Source organism: Chinchilla lanigera, unplaced genomic scaffold, assembly GCF_000276665.1.
Source record: "Chinchilla lanigera isolate Chin_1 unplaced genomic scaffold, ChiLan1.0 scaffold00015, whole genome shotgun sequence".
Classification (NCBI taxonomy): Eukaryota; Metazoa; Chordata; class Mammalia; order Rodentia; family Chinchillidae; genus Chinchilla; species Chinchilla lanigera.
Genome location: NW_004955416.1, coordinates 28,257,347 through 28,274,105, shown reverse-complemented (window position 1 = coordinate 28,274,105; position 16,759 = coordinate 28,257,347). Strand labels below are relative to the sequence as shown.

Here is a 16,759-nt window from a genome sequence, read left to right as displayed (position 1 = left end):
AAGCCTCAAGCTTATCTTTCTTTACAGCTGAGTAATATTCCACTGTATAAAAATACCACAACTTTTTTATCTATTCCTCAATGGATGGGCATTTGGATTGCTTCCATGATTTAGCTATTACAAATTGTACTGCTATAAACATGGGTGCACATATATTGCTGTAATATGATGTTTTCAGTTCTTCTGGGAAAATACCCAAAAGGGGAATAGCTAGACTGAATAGGACCTCTAATCCTAGTCTACTGAGGAATCTCCAAACTGATTTCCGCAGTGGTTTCACCAAATCTTTTTTTTTTTTTTTTTTGGCACAGGAATCGAACTCAGGACCTTGCACTTGCCAGGCAGGCACTTGTGCCACTGAGCTATATCCCTGGCCCTGATGGCACCCTTTCTTTGTCACCCTCCACCCATCCCAAGTTCTTCCCCACAGAAAAGCTTTTTTTTTTTTTTTTTTTTTTTTAAGCTCTGTGCATGATTTCCCTTTTCTCAGTAATGTTCATAGATTACTTTCCTGGGTACATTGAGTCTGTTTGCTGTCTATTACTTTCTTCTTAGCGGATCGAGTATTTTGCTCTCAGCAGGCTGCCAGCCTTGTCACCCTCTCTCCCACTGAGCTGAGTCTTCCAAGTTCCCCGTTGCCTTAGACTTCTGGGCTTGGGCCTGCTCTCCCTTATACCCTCTGCTAGGCACGCCTGAGCTGCACCTCTTTTGGTGCATAGGTGGATAATGGCTGCTCCAAAATTGAGAGAGTTTCCTTCTCCACTGAGGTCTCCTCCCAACTGCCTGGGCTATGGGTGGCTCAGAAACCACTGGCTGAAAGCAGGGTGTCCATTCTTACATTTCTGAGCTCGGTGCTTACTCCATCTAAGGAGAAAAGGAAAGGAAGGAAACAGTGTTAGCTGCTCCTTTTATCTCCATGCCTTCCAGAAAACACCAAGGTGGCTTCCAGAGCCTGCTCAGCACCTGAACTGGGCCACGTGCTGGCCCGGGTGAGCGCTGGCAGATGCAGACATGAGCAAGTCAGCCACTGCCCACAAGGGACCACTGAATAAATAAATCACATCTTTCCATGACTGCACTCCCCTCCCACCCACTAGATCACTTGGATCTCAGACTTGATGACAACTGAAACATCCTAAAAATTAAGCTGAATTTTGGCTTCAGAGAGGGTGACTCAAGTTAGAGATCGCGAAACAGTGCTCTGTATGGTGTTAACGCTGAACATCTGGCACCTCTGTGAAATGATTTCTAAAGATGCAGGCTCTTAGGAGGAGGCACCCATGTCCAGGCAAGGTAGTAAGTATTTTCCAGGGATTGCTTGAGTTGTCCCCCTCGCTTTGTGTAGACAGAGCCTGTGCAGGACTTTGGAAAGTTGGAGCCGCAGACAGATCTTTGCAGTCTGAATTCTGAGCATCACTGGCTCCATCAAGCTGTCAGGGGGAACAGGGACTTGCAGAGGGGGCCGTGTGGCTCCCCTCAATCTTGTCATGGTTTCTTAAAATACTGAGGTCATTTAGTCTTTTTTTTTTTTTTTTAGTTGTTCCGAAGTAAAATATGTCATATAGGGACCCTTAAATCGCAGCTGTCTAAAGCTGTCACGGAAAACCCTCCTAGAAATTTGATGATCTCAAACCAAACCACATTTCCCCATCTGTTTTTCCTCCGTGCTGCCCCACTTGTCACCTACAGTCTTTTTTCTGTAAAATCTGACTTCATCTTTGGGAGATGATGTGGTCTGGCGGTAGGAGACTTTAGAAGCCATAATTTGGCAGAGGGATCTGTTTAATGTTGCGCCTTATGCAGCCTCACTTCTTACATGGCTCGTCATTCACCAGGGGAGATTAAACGTCACTGTGGCCAAAACACCGGCCTTGTCCAGATGGCTGGCACTGGCAGCCTTCAGGACCGGTGCTTTTGAGCTCATGCACAAAGTCTCCACTCCCCAGGAAGGACCCTGGATATGCTTTGATGCGGTTGAGGTTACAGTTTTACAGAATAGTAAAGCCAAGTTCATGGCTAGGTTTGAAATACCCCCCCTTTAGCTTCTGTCCTGTGGCTTTTCTCTGAAGCCACTGAAAGATCTGTAGAGTGAACATAAAGTCCTCAGAGACAGCTGAAGTATCTCTTTATACCTCAGAGCTAGGTGCCTTTTCTCCTCGCTTCCCGTGGTCTCTTCCAGAAAACCATTTCAAGAAGATACTGTTGACTCTGCGAGCCCGGTGAGAAGGGGTTGGCCTAGCAGTCAATATGCAGTGTCTGGTAGAAAGACCAAAATCAACAGAAGCTCCTTAGGTGGAATTGCAGGCCTGCCTGCTAAAGGTCAGACCTGGCGTGTCCTCCAAAGGCCCATGTGTGAAGCGCTTGGGCTCCGACGTGTACTACTGAGAGGTGGTAGGACCCAGTGGAAGGTCTTCTAGTCACTGGGGGTGTTCCATCAAAGGAAACAGTGGAAGCCCGTCTCTCCTCTCCCCTCCCTCTCTTTCATTCCTGGCCATGAGATGAATAAGCTCTCTCTGCCGCAGACCCGGAGCAGTGGGGCCAATCAGTCATGGACTGAATCTTCCAAGACCAAACCAAAAGAATCCTCTTCTCTTTACAAGTTGATTATCTCAAGTGTTTCTTATAGTAACAGAAAGGTAACTAAGACAGCACCTCAGACCTGCTGGGTCCAAGTCTGCATGGTAACAGATCCCCAGCGCCCCAGCTGCATCGTGGTCAGTTTGGGGTGCACTGTTTTAAGGCACCCTCTATGCTCCTGGAACTATAGGGTTGCCGCTCCACTTTGCAAAGTGACAGCATTTTATAAATGATTTTGGGTGGGGTGGGGAGTTCAGAGTGCAACATCTTAGGAATGATTCTCACGAGGAATAAAGATGGGCTCCTCTGAGTTAAATACCTTCTCATTTGGATTTTGGTTGCTTTAAACTAGTTTCTGATTAATCTTCTCCAATAAGTAATTATAGTCCTGGTTTGCATAATGACAGGGAAGTGTTCTGAGAAATGTATCATTAGCCAGTTTCATCATTTTGTAAAAGTGATAGAGAAGACTGACTCAGATCTAGATGGCATATCCATGGTCCTAGATGTGGTCCAGCATTGATTGAAACATCCCTATGTGATGCAAAACTGTAACTCCATGGACACACCTATTTCCTTAGTTTCTTGTACCTTTCTTCCAGAAGTTAACCTTTTGCTAGACTTGAGCAACCTTTCTGGCTACTCAGACAAGCCCACCTTAGAGATGTAGAGAGCAGCGTGAGTGAAGCAGCTGGAAGCAGCAGGCTGACCACCAGGATCCTCCCCGTGGGTTCTGTTGGGAGCCTCAGGTTGGAACTGGAGTCCTCTTGGTGAATCTTTTAGAGCTTTCAGTGATAACAAACAGCCTGCTGGGGCTCTCGTGCCATGGACTCACCATCACTGGTCTATAGAGTGGAATGGCACTGGGCTGAGGGGTAGGTTCCCTCAGCCATGGAGAGCTTGGATTCTAAGGGTGAGCGTGGATAGCCAGTCAGCTGCTGGGCTTCAAATGCGCTGGACAGGTTGCAGGGTTAGGTTGAAAAGTGTCGTTGAATTGACCCATTGTTGGGCATAAGTATCTGTTTCCTCCCGCGTGTTTGGGAGTGTCCTCAGTAAAGATGCCGATGCTGGAAGCCTGGTGGGTCCAGTTTCACTTGGAGAGGGACGCTGGCACCACTCTCTGGCACTGGCTGTGTGCCTCCCACAGGTCCAGCCACTTGGACTGAATCAGTCAGTCTGCTTTATTAGCTAATCATTAGCTAGTGTTTGTGGCTGGAATGACTCTCAGTTTGGTCAGGAACCATTGCTCCTGTGAGTGTGGGATAGCACACAGCCGTAGGAACCTGCGCTGACCCGCCACAGTCCTTCACGGGCTTGTTCTCGCGCATACAACCTCGACACACGAGAAAAGCCACCCCCAGCACTGCTGCTGACAGTCTGACCACCCCAATGCTGACCCATGGTGGGGACCCCCAACTCTAGTAGGACCCCCACAGGCAGCCACCGATATTCTGGACCATAGCGTTGTTTACCTGTCAGTCTTCACCCAGAATTCATGGGCCTATCCTTCTTTGCAAAATTAGCTGACTCTCCAAGACAGGTACTTCCTTCCTCAGCTATGTTTTTAGCAAAATTTCCTCCCTTTCCCACAAAACCAGCTCCTTCAGCCCAGAAAAAAAAAAGTTACAAATTCTGCCATCATCCATAATCTCAGTATTACTCATAGCCCTTGCAGTCTCTTTGATCCTCCACTATTCTGATGGAAATTAGAGGCACTGCTCTGAAATGGAGCAGCTTGGGTTAGAGCCCTGGATTTTCCTCCGGAGGAACAGAGGAGCCTTTCTAGTACTTCTGTGCCTGCGCAGTCCTGGGACGCTGCAGGTTTAAGGCTGTTGCCCCAGGCAAAATCGTTCTAATAAAATCAAAACAGAGCCCTGTCAGTGGCATCAGGGTGCTCTCAGTGCATCTGTCTTTGCCCCTTAGGAAGGACATTCAAGATGATGCTTCGGGCTGGACATGACACCTGCTCCATGGGGTTCTGACCACAGTGGCTGACGCTTTGTTCTTCTCGTCCCCCTCTAGGGCCGCCAGGGCCTGGGCTCCATTTTTGTCTGGGCCTCTGGGAATGGAGGGAGAGAGGGGGACTATTGCTCCTGTGATGGCTACACCAACAGCATCTATACCATCTCCGTAAGCAGCACCACCGAGAACGGCTACAAGCCCTGGTACCTGGAGGAGTGCGCCTCCACCCTGGCCACCACCTACAGCAGCGGGGCCTTCTACGAACGGAAAATTGTAAGTTCTTCTGGTACGTTGGGGGGTTTTTGGCATGCCCTTGGCTCTTCGGGGTGGACTTCTGTTCCCTAATGGTGAGTTAGGTCAAGATCAGATTGTGCTGGCTTGCGGGTCCCAGCCTCAGCCTCCGGGGAGCCATCTGAGCCTCGAGGTCAACCCCAGTCCCTTGGCAGCCTGCCTCAGACCCTGCCTCACTCATCAGTGCCCAGAAATACCAACCAAAACCTTCTCTGGCGTGAGCCAGCTAAAAATATCATTTAAGAATGGGGTTCATTCTCATCATGTCTCCTTTTAGCTCTCTGAAATTCTGTGGTCACGTCACTGGGAATTCAATCAGCCAGTCCAGTTTTGACGTGTAAAATAGAGTGTGAGAAAGTTCTGGTTGTATACTCAGACATTCTGGAAATCCAAGTGTTGTAGGCTTCCATTGCTACCAAAGAAATATATCCTGGATGTTCTGAAGTCCAGTGGGGTTTTGGTCTGTTCTGCTCACTTAAGTGACTTTATATTTTACTCCGTGTGTGTGTGTGTGTGTGTGTGTGTGTGTGTGTGTGTGTGTGTGTTACTAGGAATGGAACCCAGGACTTTGCACATGCCAGGCAGGCACTGTACCATGGAGCTCGATCTACAACCCCTCCGTGACTTTTTAAGCAGTAGCTGTTTTAGTATGTGGGTGGAAGTTGTCCTTTCCTACATACTTTCCTACTTAAAAAAAAAAAGAGAGAGAAAGGGAGAGCTTCCAGTCCAAATTAATGCTGAATTCAAATGCGCAGTCAATAAGTTAGTTTGTAGACGTTTAAAAAATGAGACTCTGCAGCTGGTCAGACATGGTTTAATTTTAAAGTTCGCTAGCATCTTTCCGCCTTTCCTGCTGGTTAGCCACATCTTTAGAAATTATTTGCAAATTTATCTTTACATTTTTCTGGGGGAGCACCCAGGCTTCCCGTTCTCTGCTTTGTCCTGCATCAGTGAAAGGTCAGTGTGGCGGGGCCCAGCCCGGTTCACTGAGGTGTTCGTTTAAGTCGTTGCTTTCCCTTTGTGCCTGTGCTTCAGCCCTGGGATGGGTGGCTGAGACCCTGACCTATGTCCTATTCCTTTAGGTATCTAGCTCGTTTGAGCACAGACTTGCTGGAGTCACATTAAACACACACTTGGCCCAAAATTCCACAAAGGCCTGCTGGCCAAATGGGGACAGGTTGAGGCTTGCATTATTGGACACCTTGCACCACAGGCTGCGTGCTGGGAGGATGTGTCACTCAGCCCCGGAAGCAGGGCTTGTGGCTGTGTTGGCTTGTTTAATCACACCAGTATGCGGGTGTTCGTGTGGATGTATATGTGCACACACCTTAGCTTTAATTCTCCTTTTTTTTAAAAAAAAAAAAAAAAATCTCTTCTCTGAGCAATAATCTGTGGGTAGGAAGACTGTCATGGAGAAAGGGGTGAAAAGGGGCTCCAGGTGCTGTCTTCAAAGTCTGCTCTGAACACACGAATGGCATTGCTCGTCTGCTCCATGGGCCCAGTTTTGCTTCAGGTTCTTTCAGACGTTCTGCAAGAGCACAAGTTCTTTCAGATGTCCTGCACGAGCACCAGTGACTGCTCTGGACAGTCAGTGTGTCGCGGTGGCAGTCAGAGTGCTCGCCCCTTGCATGCTTCATCCCTCCCAGTCCAGTGGATGCCAAGTAGTGTCCGCCAGCAGTGACGGACGAGGGATGCCCTCGTGTACAAACATGACTTTCGGTCAAAAAAGTAAAACCTAAAGCAGACATCTGGCCAGAAGATGAAGGTTTGTTCACTCACTGAGTATGAGCCATGTTCCAGCCACGGGGCAAGAACTTGGGAGGGACGCTGTGACTTGCCTCAGCCATCCTTGCTTGGGAGGCCCCTCTGCTCACCTCCAGGACTCCTCTGAGGCTGGAGAGACAGCCTCGGGCCTCGTGTACCCTTAGTGGCTCAGCTTCCTGCCCAGTGGCCCCTGGTTTTCCTTGCCAGCCAGTTTACTGAGCACAGGTGTATGCAGGTGCCCAGCTATGCCCAGAGCCTCATGAAGAGCATATTGTTGCATCTGCTTTCATAAGAAGACGCTGAGGACAGAGAAATTGTATCCTCAGTGCTGTTCTCTAGCCCGGCCAGCCCTCCCATGTCTAAGTGCCTTAGCCCTGCTGAATAGGTGGGGGAAGCTGGTCTCCATTGACATTTATGTCAAATCTTCCTGTGCACATGTGATACAGGCTAGATCCCTGCCCAGGAAATTGTCACCCCGGCTAAAACACGACCAAGGAAATGTGTTTTGTATGAAAGGATCTTGATTGTTGTCCCTGGAGGAATTTATTTGCAAGGGTTAGAAAAATTGGCAACAGAACCTTGAGGTGGGTGGCTGGGTGTGTTAGTTACTTTTCTCTCAGATGCCCAAAGTTAAGAGAGGAAAGGTTTATTTAGCTTACAGTTTGTAGAGGTTTCAGTCAATAATCAGCTGGCTCCAATGGTGGCATGGCAGAGAGGCAACCATTCGTGGTGGTGGAAGGCAGCAAAAAGCAACAGGAAAACCTTAACAGCGTCTTTCTTCCCCTTTTATTGTATCTAGTCTGCCGGCATTAGGGCGGTGCAAGCCAATCAGTGGACTGATGTAGTAATCACCAACCCTTAATCCCAGCGTTACACACTCTAGATCCAGCCACCTCTGGAAAAGCCCTATGACTACATGAGCCTTTGGGGGGACATCTAGACACAAACCACAACAGTGGATGTGTTATTTTCCTGTTTTTCTAAGGGACCTTAACACAAGTTTAGTGGCTTAAAATAGCACAAATTATTATCTCACAGTTCTGTAGGTCACAAAGTCCAGGAGCAGCCTTGACTAGATCTCTCCTTAGAGTCTCACCAGGCTAAAAGCAAGGTGCTGGCAGATGTGTTCCTTTCTGGGGCTCTGGGGGAAAATCTATTTCCTTGCTCATTAAAATTGTGGGCAGAATTCAGTTCCCTGTGGTTGTTGGACTGAGGTCCTTGTTTTCTTGTAGGCTGCCAACTGAGGGCCTTCTCAACTGTAGAGGCCACCCACATTTCTTGGCTTGTGTCTCCCCAGCTCCCGCTTCCAAGACAGCAGTGATAGGTCGAGTCCTTTGTATGCCTCATCTCTCTGACAGGCTTGGTTACCTTCCTCTTCCATTTCTAAGGACCCTCTGAGGATATCAGGCCCATCCAGATAATCCAGGATAATATCCCTGACTTCAGGGTTAGGGTTCACAAGCTTAATTCCATTGCAAAGTACAGGGGCAAAAGAGCACCTGGCAGGGGGGTCAGGGATATTCCTGCCTGGCACAGCTAGTTCCATGGCCACTGCCCCTCATTTCAGCTTCTAAGGGAGGTACAGACCAGGCTGAGTGGGTGAGATCCTGAGTCAATCCCACCCTGCCTGGAGCCAACACCTCAGGTCGGGCAAGCAGACCCTGCAACTGGCAGAGCCAACCCCACCTTCCCAAATGGAGCAGCCATCCTTCTCATTTCCCCCAGCAGACCCTGTTTCTGCAGAAAGAGCTGGGTGCTTTCGGCATACTACCTGTCAGTTCTCTGAGCTGGACACTTGCATGAAGACCCTGACCTACCCCTGCTCCCTGGGCACCTCATGAACAGCTGTTTCCCAGCTGTTTCCCAGTCTGAGAGACACTAAGGTGGGCTCTGGCTGGTGGTCTTGCCACAGGGATTAGCAGCAGAGGCCTGACACCAAGACACTGAAGGAGAAGGTCCTTGCTTTCATTTTGCCTTACCTGTTGTCTGCACACACTTCTGCAGTGTTACAGAGCGAGCTGAGCTAATCCATCATCAAAACTCATGGCAGGTGGCTCCCGGCTACTCGTCTTTGCCCTGCCTCGTCTCCCTGTTCTCAGCTGAGATTAGCCCTTTCCTGGGGTGGGGTCCGCATTTTGCCCAGGAGCTCAGCGCCCTCACCAGGAGCACCACACCGTGCGTTTGCCTGCCGCCTTTCCTGTGCCTGTACCCAGGGTCACACCCTCCCATGGGCCACGCGCTGAGTAGTCTTGATCCCGGGAGAGAGGATCAGCCTCTCCACCGTTCCCGTCTCACACAGCTCCCTGTCGCGCAGGTCACCACGGATTTGCGTCAGCGCTGCACTGATGGCCACACGGGGACCTCAGTCTCAGCCCCCATGGTGGCTGGCATTATCGCCTTGGCTCTAGAAGCAAAGTAAGTTTCCACTTGCCTTTTTTTGTTGTTTATTTTCGTAAAAATGTTCATGTTGTCGTCAAGTGCACAGAACATAAAACCTACCACTTCCAGCATTTTCAAGTGCGCGGCTCAGCAGCATGAAGTGCGTTCACGTTGTCGTGTAACCATCGCACCACGCATCTCCAGGGTTCATCCGTCTTCTCAGTCTGAAACGCTGTTCCCACCCGTCACTGTCCGCCCGTGTTAGTGTGTCCGTGCTGTCGTAAAAGATGGTACCGTATGCAGCAGAAATGTATTTTCTCACAATTCTGGAGGTCAGAGGTCCCAGGCCAAGATGTTGGCAGTGTAGGTATCTTCTCAACTCGCAGACAGCCAGTTCCTCCCCGGGTCCCCATGCACTTGCCCTTCTGTAGGAGTTTGTGTACAGCTTTCCTCCTCTCATAAGGATACCGGTCATAGTTACCCGACCCTAATAACCTCGTTTATCTCAAACCACCTTTTTAAAAACACTGTTTCCAAATGTAGTCACCTTCTGAAGTACTAGGGCTTGGGACTCAACATATGACACTGTCCAGCCCAGAATACTCTCTACTACCCCGCTTCTTCCAGCCCCTGACAACCACCATGATACCTTCTGTCTGTATGGATTTAACAACTCGAGGTACTTCATACAAGTGGAATTGTGTAGTAGAAAATCTGAAATCCAAAATGTTCCAAAATCTGAAGCTTTTTGAATGTCAACATCATGTCCCAGAGATTCCAGATTTTGGAGCATTTTGGATTTCAGAGCTTCATATTAGGGATGCTCAACTGGTAAAGTCTACACATATGCTCCACAATGTTTTAAAAATCCGGAACACTTCTTCTGGTCCCAAGCATTTTGGTAACTACTCCACCCATATTTGACCTTTTCATTTGACTTAGCATATTTCACTTGGGAGTTAGCATAATGTCTTCAGGGTTCAGCTCTGCTAAAAGACCTCTCTTTTTTATGCCACACCAGTGGGTGCAAAGTGGTTCCTTCTTTTTCTAAGCCCACTGTCCCCTTTGTAGGACCCAGGGACTATGTTGGCCGCAACTGTAAATCTGTTTCCCATTCTGCACCACCCACTAAAATTATGCTGTAGGCCATGATAACTTCTCTTTAGGAATTTTAGTTTATAAACCGACAGTAAAATGTCCATTGTAAACCAAATAAAAATCCTGGAGTTGTTAGTGTGTGAATGGATCAGAAAGAAGAGTTAACTAGCCAGGCACTCACAGGGTCAAAAGCAAGTTTTAGTTTAGACATCAAAATTGGCACAGAACAATCCAGCTATTTACAGTAGTCACTTGTCATAGATGAGTTTTTAAATTATTCATAAAGGATGTTGGGATGGTAAGTCCTTCTAATTGTGCGTGCTTACATGTTGATTTGCACACAGCTAAAGATCATAAGACTCAAATGCTACCAGTTTAACAACGACAGAACAATCCAGCTAAATGTTTTTGATTTATGGGCCCAAAATGTTAACTTCTTTGTCCTGAGGCTCTCTTTAAATTTTCTAAATAATTAATCACTTGTGTGGAAAGTTGCATTCACATACTTAGTAATTCATTGCTCTCTATTTGCTTCCATTCCTTATTGGAAACATGCAAGGAATTTTGTTAGTCAGAACTAAATAGAAAACAAACCCTGCTTCATGACCAGTTGTACCATTAAATTTGGCTTGGACCCACTTCAGCTCAGAGAGCGGTCTTCCTCATTTTAACTCCTTCTCAGAAGTTTACAGGTGATGAACCAAGCAGACCTTACTTAAAGTAGCACCTGCTTAGAGATTTTTAAACTCAGAGCTTGGTCACAGAAGGAACAAATGACACCCAGAGAAAAGGTCTCTCTCTGTCTCTTTCTCTGTCTCTTTCTCTGGCTCTCTCTGTCTCTGTCTCTCCCTCTCATTGTCGGTAGAGCCGGAACCAGAGCAAAACAGATGATCTTCTGGTGAGGAAGGGTGGAGGGGATCCGCATACAGCCTGTGCTGAGAATGAAAGAAGACCCGTATGTGTAAGAATGTCCCATAGCGTGGGACAGTCTTGGGACTTCGCATCCATCCCGTCTTCACTGAAAAACATTTTCAAGCTGTGGGAGCAATTTCGATGGTAGTATACTTGCCTAGCGTGCATGTGGTCCTGGCGTTTGATTTCCAGCACTGCAAAGAAAAGTTTTTTCAACACCATTTTCTAGACATATTTTCCATGTAGCTATACTTGTGATTTTTTTACAGGAGTCAAAAATAACATGGATTTCCTCCTAATAAAGGGGTTTATAACCTCCTCTTCCCGTAAGCAGCCTGAGGTGATCTGAGAAAATGGTTTGCTGTTCACTTGACCCAGAAAACCCCACAAAATCATGTAAATCAAGAGTCTCAAATCTTTGGGTTCCCTTTAACAATACCTGTGAAACTGCCCAGGCCAGCCGGGTGTGCATGTGTTACGGCTCGTGTCTTTGTGTCCCTCCAAAGCCTCAGGTCGTCATAGGTGTTGCTTTTTCAGAGGTGGCTGGATCTAGAATGTACGATGCTAGGTTTAAGGCTGTGTGGTTACTAAATTAGTGCTCTGATAGGTTTAGCACTTGCCTAAGCCAAGTAGCCTAGGCAGAATATAGAAGAGGCGGAAAGAAGCTGGTGTTGTCGCTTGTGGCTTGGTGCCTTGTGCCTCTGTTTTCTGGCCATCAAGAACTGTTTCTCCTCTGCAATGCTCTCTGCTGTGCCAACCAGCCTTGGAGCCAAAAAATTATGGACTGAAACTTCTACAAACTGGGAGCTAAATAAACTTTTCCTCCTTTAACATTGGGGTGTTGGGTGTTTTGTCTCCGCAACACGAAAAGTCACTAAGGCAGCCACCAAGTATCTGAAAAGCATTGCTTTAAAGGTACAGTGTCGACCATTCCATTGTTAACAGGGGTGAAGCTGTGAGGTGCGGCCAGACAAAACAACGGGGCTGGACGCAGGGTCAGTGGCCCAAAGAGGATTAATATTTTCTGCTCATGCTTTTAAGTGCAGAGAGCTAACAGTGAACTTAAGGGTTTGGAGGTGGTGGTCATCAAATGTGTCCAGGTAAACAAAGCTCCCAGGATGTCCCTCTGGGCGGACTGACAGAGCCCACGGTCAGAGTGAACCACCCGCGAGCTCCTCTGCCGTGTTGCCAGAAGAGACGGTTGCACAGAACAAGCTGTCCCAGGGAAAACCATAGAAATAAAGCTTACGGCATAGGAATAAATTCAGCAGAAGATAAATACAAATGAAAGTAAAAAGGAAGTCTGTTTTCTCACTTCTTCCCTTCTTGGACCCACTGTGCCCTCAGCTCTGAAGCTTATGCCCCCTGATACCGCACTGCTAAGCCTTCAAGAGGGCTGGCTGGGGCTGTCCTGACGGTGCCACTGACACGCAGCGGTAATCCCCGAGGCCACACAGCCACCGGGGCTGAAGCACGCCTGTGCTGTCTGAGCTTGAAGGCCGGTCCCAGGACCGCGCCACCAGGGTGCATGGGCTGCTGCTACGCAGGGCCTCACAATCTTCCGCTAGCCCCAGATGGGCCTGGAGGCTCTCAGGAGGAAGAGGACAGAGGAGGAGAGTAGGTCCTCCTGCGCCAGGCGGACTGGGAGCGTGAGTAGACACAGCTGAGGTGAGAGGTGAGGAGGCCAGTAACTAGCCAGTGACAGGCAGGCACAGCAGTGACAATGACCAGAGAAACGGAGGGAGGCCTGGCAGGTGCGAGCCTGGAGGGGAGAGTGTACCCCAAGACTGATGCCACAGATGAGTTCCTCGTGGGAAGACTAGCAAAGTGGGGCTACGCTGGCAACGTCAACTGGTGCAGCTAGTGCAGAAAACAGTATGGCACTTCCTTGACAAAAGTAAACAAGCTGGCAGAGGTGGTACAGGTCTGTAATCCTAGAACTCTGAGATGCTGTGGCAGGAGGATTGCAAGTTCATGTCCAACCTGGAAAACTTAGCAAGACCCTGTCTCAAAATTTTAAAAAAATTTCAAGGGGGATAGGAATGTGGGTCAGTGCAAAGGCCCTGCGTTCAATCCCTAGTACTGAAAAAAAAAAATTAAACAGGATTACCATAAAATCCAGCAACCCCCAGCTCGGCATATATGCCCAGATGAACTGAAAAGAGACCCAGACAGATACGTATACAGCCGTGTTCATGACAGCATCATTCTCAGCAGCCGAAAGGTGGGAGCAGTCCAGTGTCCATGAATGGCTGAATGCATAAGCATGATGTGGTCTGTATGTACAGTGGAATCGTACCCAGCATTAAAGGAAGGACATATGTTATAATAGGGATGACACTTGAGCACGCTATCCTAAGTGAAATAAGACAAGTACCACGTGTATGTAATTTCACTTATGCGCTTCCTAAAGACGTCAAATTCATAGAAACTGAAGGAGGATGGTGGCTTTCAGGTGCTAGGGGAAGTGGAAATAGAGAATGAGTGTTTCATGGGCACACAGTTTAATTTGAGGAGGGTGAAAATGTTCTGTGGGTGGGTGGTGGTGAAGACTGTAGAGTGACGTGAATGTACTTAATGCTACCGAACTGCATACTTCATAATGGTTAAAATGCCGAGTTTCCTGCTGCGGACACTTTGACACACGCTGGTGACTGGGAAGACAACTGTGATGCCTGGGTGTTACTGGAGCCAGGTTCTTGGGTGCAGGAAATGGTAGAGATGAGACCAGATCCAGAAGAAGTAGAGGCACAGGAAGGCTTGTTATTAGGTCTTCTGCTTGAGACAGAAAAAAACCATAGCTCTGACCGAGGGCGGGTCAGACAAGCAGTTCCCTGAATGAAAGAAAGGGGTAAGTAACATAGCAAAGGTACCCGCCAAATGTCCCCATCCAGGTCCTCCATGCAAATAAGGGAATCACATTTACAGAGGAGGCCTGAGCTTGGTTTTCAGGAGCTGGCCCCTTGTTTGTGTCTAGGTTAGCAGAATGTGTTTGTAGCAATTGTATTTTTAACTCTGGTGCTGCTTTCTAGAAGGCTGAGTCCTGGGCCGCTATTCATGTCCTTGATTGGTTCTGCTGTGAGAGCGTGAAACAGCCATGATCCTTGCAGGGCCTCTTCCCTGCATTTGATCCTTTTATTCTCTTTTGGGTGGCCCTTGACCACCTCGTGCGGGTCACAGGAGGCACGTCCTGAAGTGCTAAGAGCCAGGGTGCTTCGGCATTTTGACTTCCTGCACACATGGCCTTTCTTGGCGGCAGTGGCTTGCGTCACGTGTTCAGGAGTTCAGATGTGCTGTAGGAGCACATGTGGGTCACATGCATCCACAGAAGCAGACATGTGCAGTTTAAGCTCCTGGGACCGTCCTGGAATTGTTCTGGCCACCTGCGTGTCAACAAGTCCTAAAAAAATAGTCTGGAAAGAAAGCTTGGTTGTTGTTTTTTTTTTAATATGAGGGAGCCGATGTTTTGGACACAATAGATGCTCATTCGTCCTTGATTAACTTTCTGATTGATTAAAAGATCACGGAGCTGTGTTAGTTGAGTAGACTGAAAGAAAAATAAAAATAGCGGTACGTATTTTTCTGCCAAATTGTGAGTGGAACCAAGAACTATACTTCTAGCTCTTCTGTCAGACGTTAGTTTAATGTAACAAAAATGTATTCCCTTTATTAGTCACTCCTATCAAGGTACTGCATGTACCATATTTCAAAGCAGCCTTTTAGAAAGCTTATGAATTCAAACATCTGACAATACTGAGAAGAAAGAAATAATATTTTATGTTATACTACTCTCTGCCTTGAGAAAGTATGAAAATACTCTTTCATCAAATTCAAGATGCCATAGGTTTTAAGATGTGCCCTTTTATGTATCAAAAACTAGAACTGCTGCAAATAAAACAATATTTCCTTATTTCTTTGAATTTTGTGATTATCAAGAAGTTCTGGGCTGGGGATAGAGCTCAGTGGCATAAGCGCTTGCCTGGCAAGCGTGAGGTCATGAGTTCGATTCCTGGTACCAAAAAAAAAGTTCTTTTAGACTGTACATTATATAGTCCTGGAAATGAGAGTGGGAAATGGCAATGGGTCAGTGCCCCTGGCCGTGGCACGTGGCCCTCACTGCTGTGGACATAGTGGGGTTAGAGGAGGGACCGAGTGGTACAATGGACCCTGATTTGAGGTGCTTAAAGGCAGATAAGTGTGTCTTAGAGTCAAAAGAAACCCACAGTTCTGTACATGTATATCAGCATGCATGCATCCTTTGAGTGATATGTGACTACTTTGCACCAAAATGAATGTACTGTAAATTTAGAATTACTGCAGTCTGTAGTTGGTGGGTCTACATACTTAGCTTGATCACAGTTTAGGCATGGTCTTGTTCGTTATGACGAAGAATTGCCCCCCATTCTTAATCAACATTTACTGTGACATGGAAACTTTTCTTCTCTCGACTTCCAAAATGCTCTGCGCAGCCTTGTGTACACTCACCTGCAGAGCTCGGCAGCGAGGGGAGGTCTTACATGCTTAGGATTTTAAACCGTCCATTGTACACCTTTATCTCTGGCTTGAGTTGCTGGAAGCTATTCTTTACACAAAGGTTGGCAAGCGCACCCTTGCCAAGGACTGCGCAGTGAGCCCGAGGGCCTTGCTCCCCTTCAGACCTGGGCTGGTTCCCAGTGCGCCCCCGAATGGGCCCTGTGGCCAGTGTCACTGGCCTGCATGGGCTTCACAGTCTGTGGTTGTGTCGTTACAGTAGCCAGTTAACCTGGAGAGACGTCCAGCACTTGCTAGTGAAGACGTCCCGGCCGGCCCACCTGAAGGCGAATGACTGGAAAGTGAACGGAGCCGGGCACAAAGGTGCGCAGGTCCCGGTGGGAGGGGCAAGGACCAGCAGGTGGCCGCATCCTGATGGACTCCTGGTGACCTGCAAACACATGTCCCTAGGGTGATAGGAGTCCCTTTAAAGGGATCCCCATAGCATCCATTGTTAATATTATGTGTCACCACGATGAAAAACGCTCATCCAGCAATTCTTTAAAAGTATCCTGAAGCCTGCAGTGAATCCTCAGGTAAACCTGGAGGGTGAACCTTCAGGTCCTGAGAGTCCAGGACCCCTAAATTCCATGACTTTTGCCATACTCGGGGACCACCTGTGCTGAAATACTTAATAGTTCTCTCTAAATTGACTCTTTTTATGTAAAGAAATGTACTTTAAAAGGAAACTCTATTATGTTGAACAAATCACCAGTTTGAATTTGTAGTTTTTTTATATACATTACAACAAACCCATCATTATTAAAACAATTTTAAAAATTTGTATGCTGTCTAAGGGCAACTTGCATTCTCCTCCCTGAGGAGCTAGGTCATTTTGAAATGAACCATCAGCTTCCTCATGGGTGCAGTGAGGACATCAAGACAGTTATACAAGTGACTTTCTAACTATAAAACTTCTGGCCAGCCTGGTGCTGTAAAAGTAACTCATGGGACAGAGGTGCCTCTACCCCGAGCCCAGCATGGTACAGACCCAGATACCATGAAATCATCACAGTGAGGGCTTGATTAACCCAGATATTTGAGGTCTCTGGAACAGGTAATTACAGAACTGTGGCCACTGGCTTTGTCTAACTTCTTAACAGAGTCACTTGAAAGTGAAGACGTCCCGGCTGAGACGTCTTTGATTGGCCATGGTATACTGGGGTATGTGATTTCCCCCCTTTTTTGAAGCTCAGGTCCAGCTATTTTAACAGCAAACCCAATACGACTATCTGCACAATACAGG

At 47.6% G+C, this 16,759-nt stretch overlaps 1 protein-coding gene across 2 annotated transcripts in view; it reads left to right on the top strand.

Moving 5' to 3' along the window:
- Pcsk6 (proprotein convertase subtilisin/kexin type 6) overlaps window positions 1-16,759 on the top strand; it is a 129,930-nt gene that overhangs the window by 40,592 nt on the left and 72,579 nt on the right. For both annotated transcript variants that reach the window (XM_013512589.1, XM_013512588.1), the window contains exons 7-9: window positions 4,600-4,812; window positions 8,909-9,009; window positions 15,734-15,837. In XM_013512589.1, coding sequence (XP_013368043.1) covers window positions 4,600-4,812; window positions 8,909-9,009; window positions 15,734-15,837 — 418 coding nt within the window. The remainder of the gene's footprint in view (window positions 1-4,599; window positions 4,813-8,908; window positions 9,010-15,733; window positions 15,838-16,759) is intronic.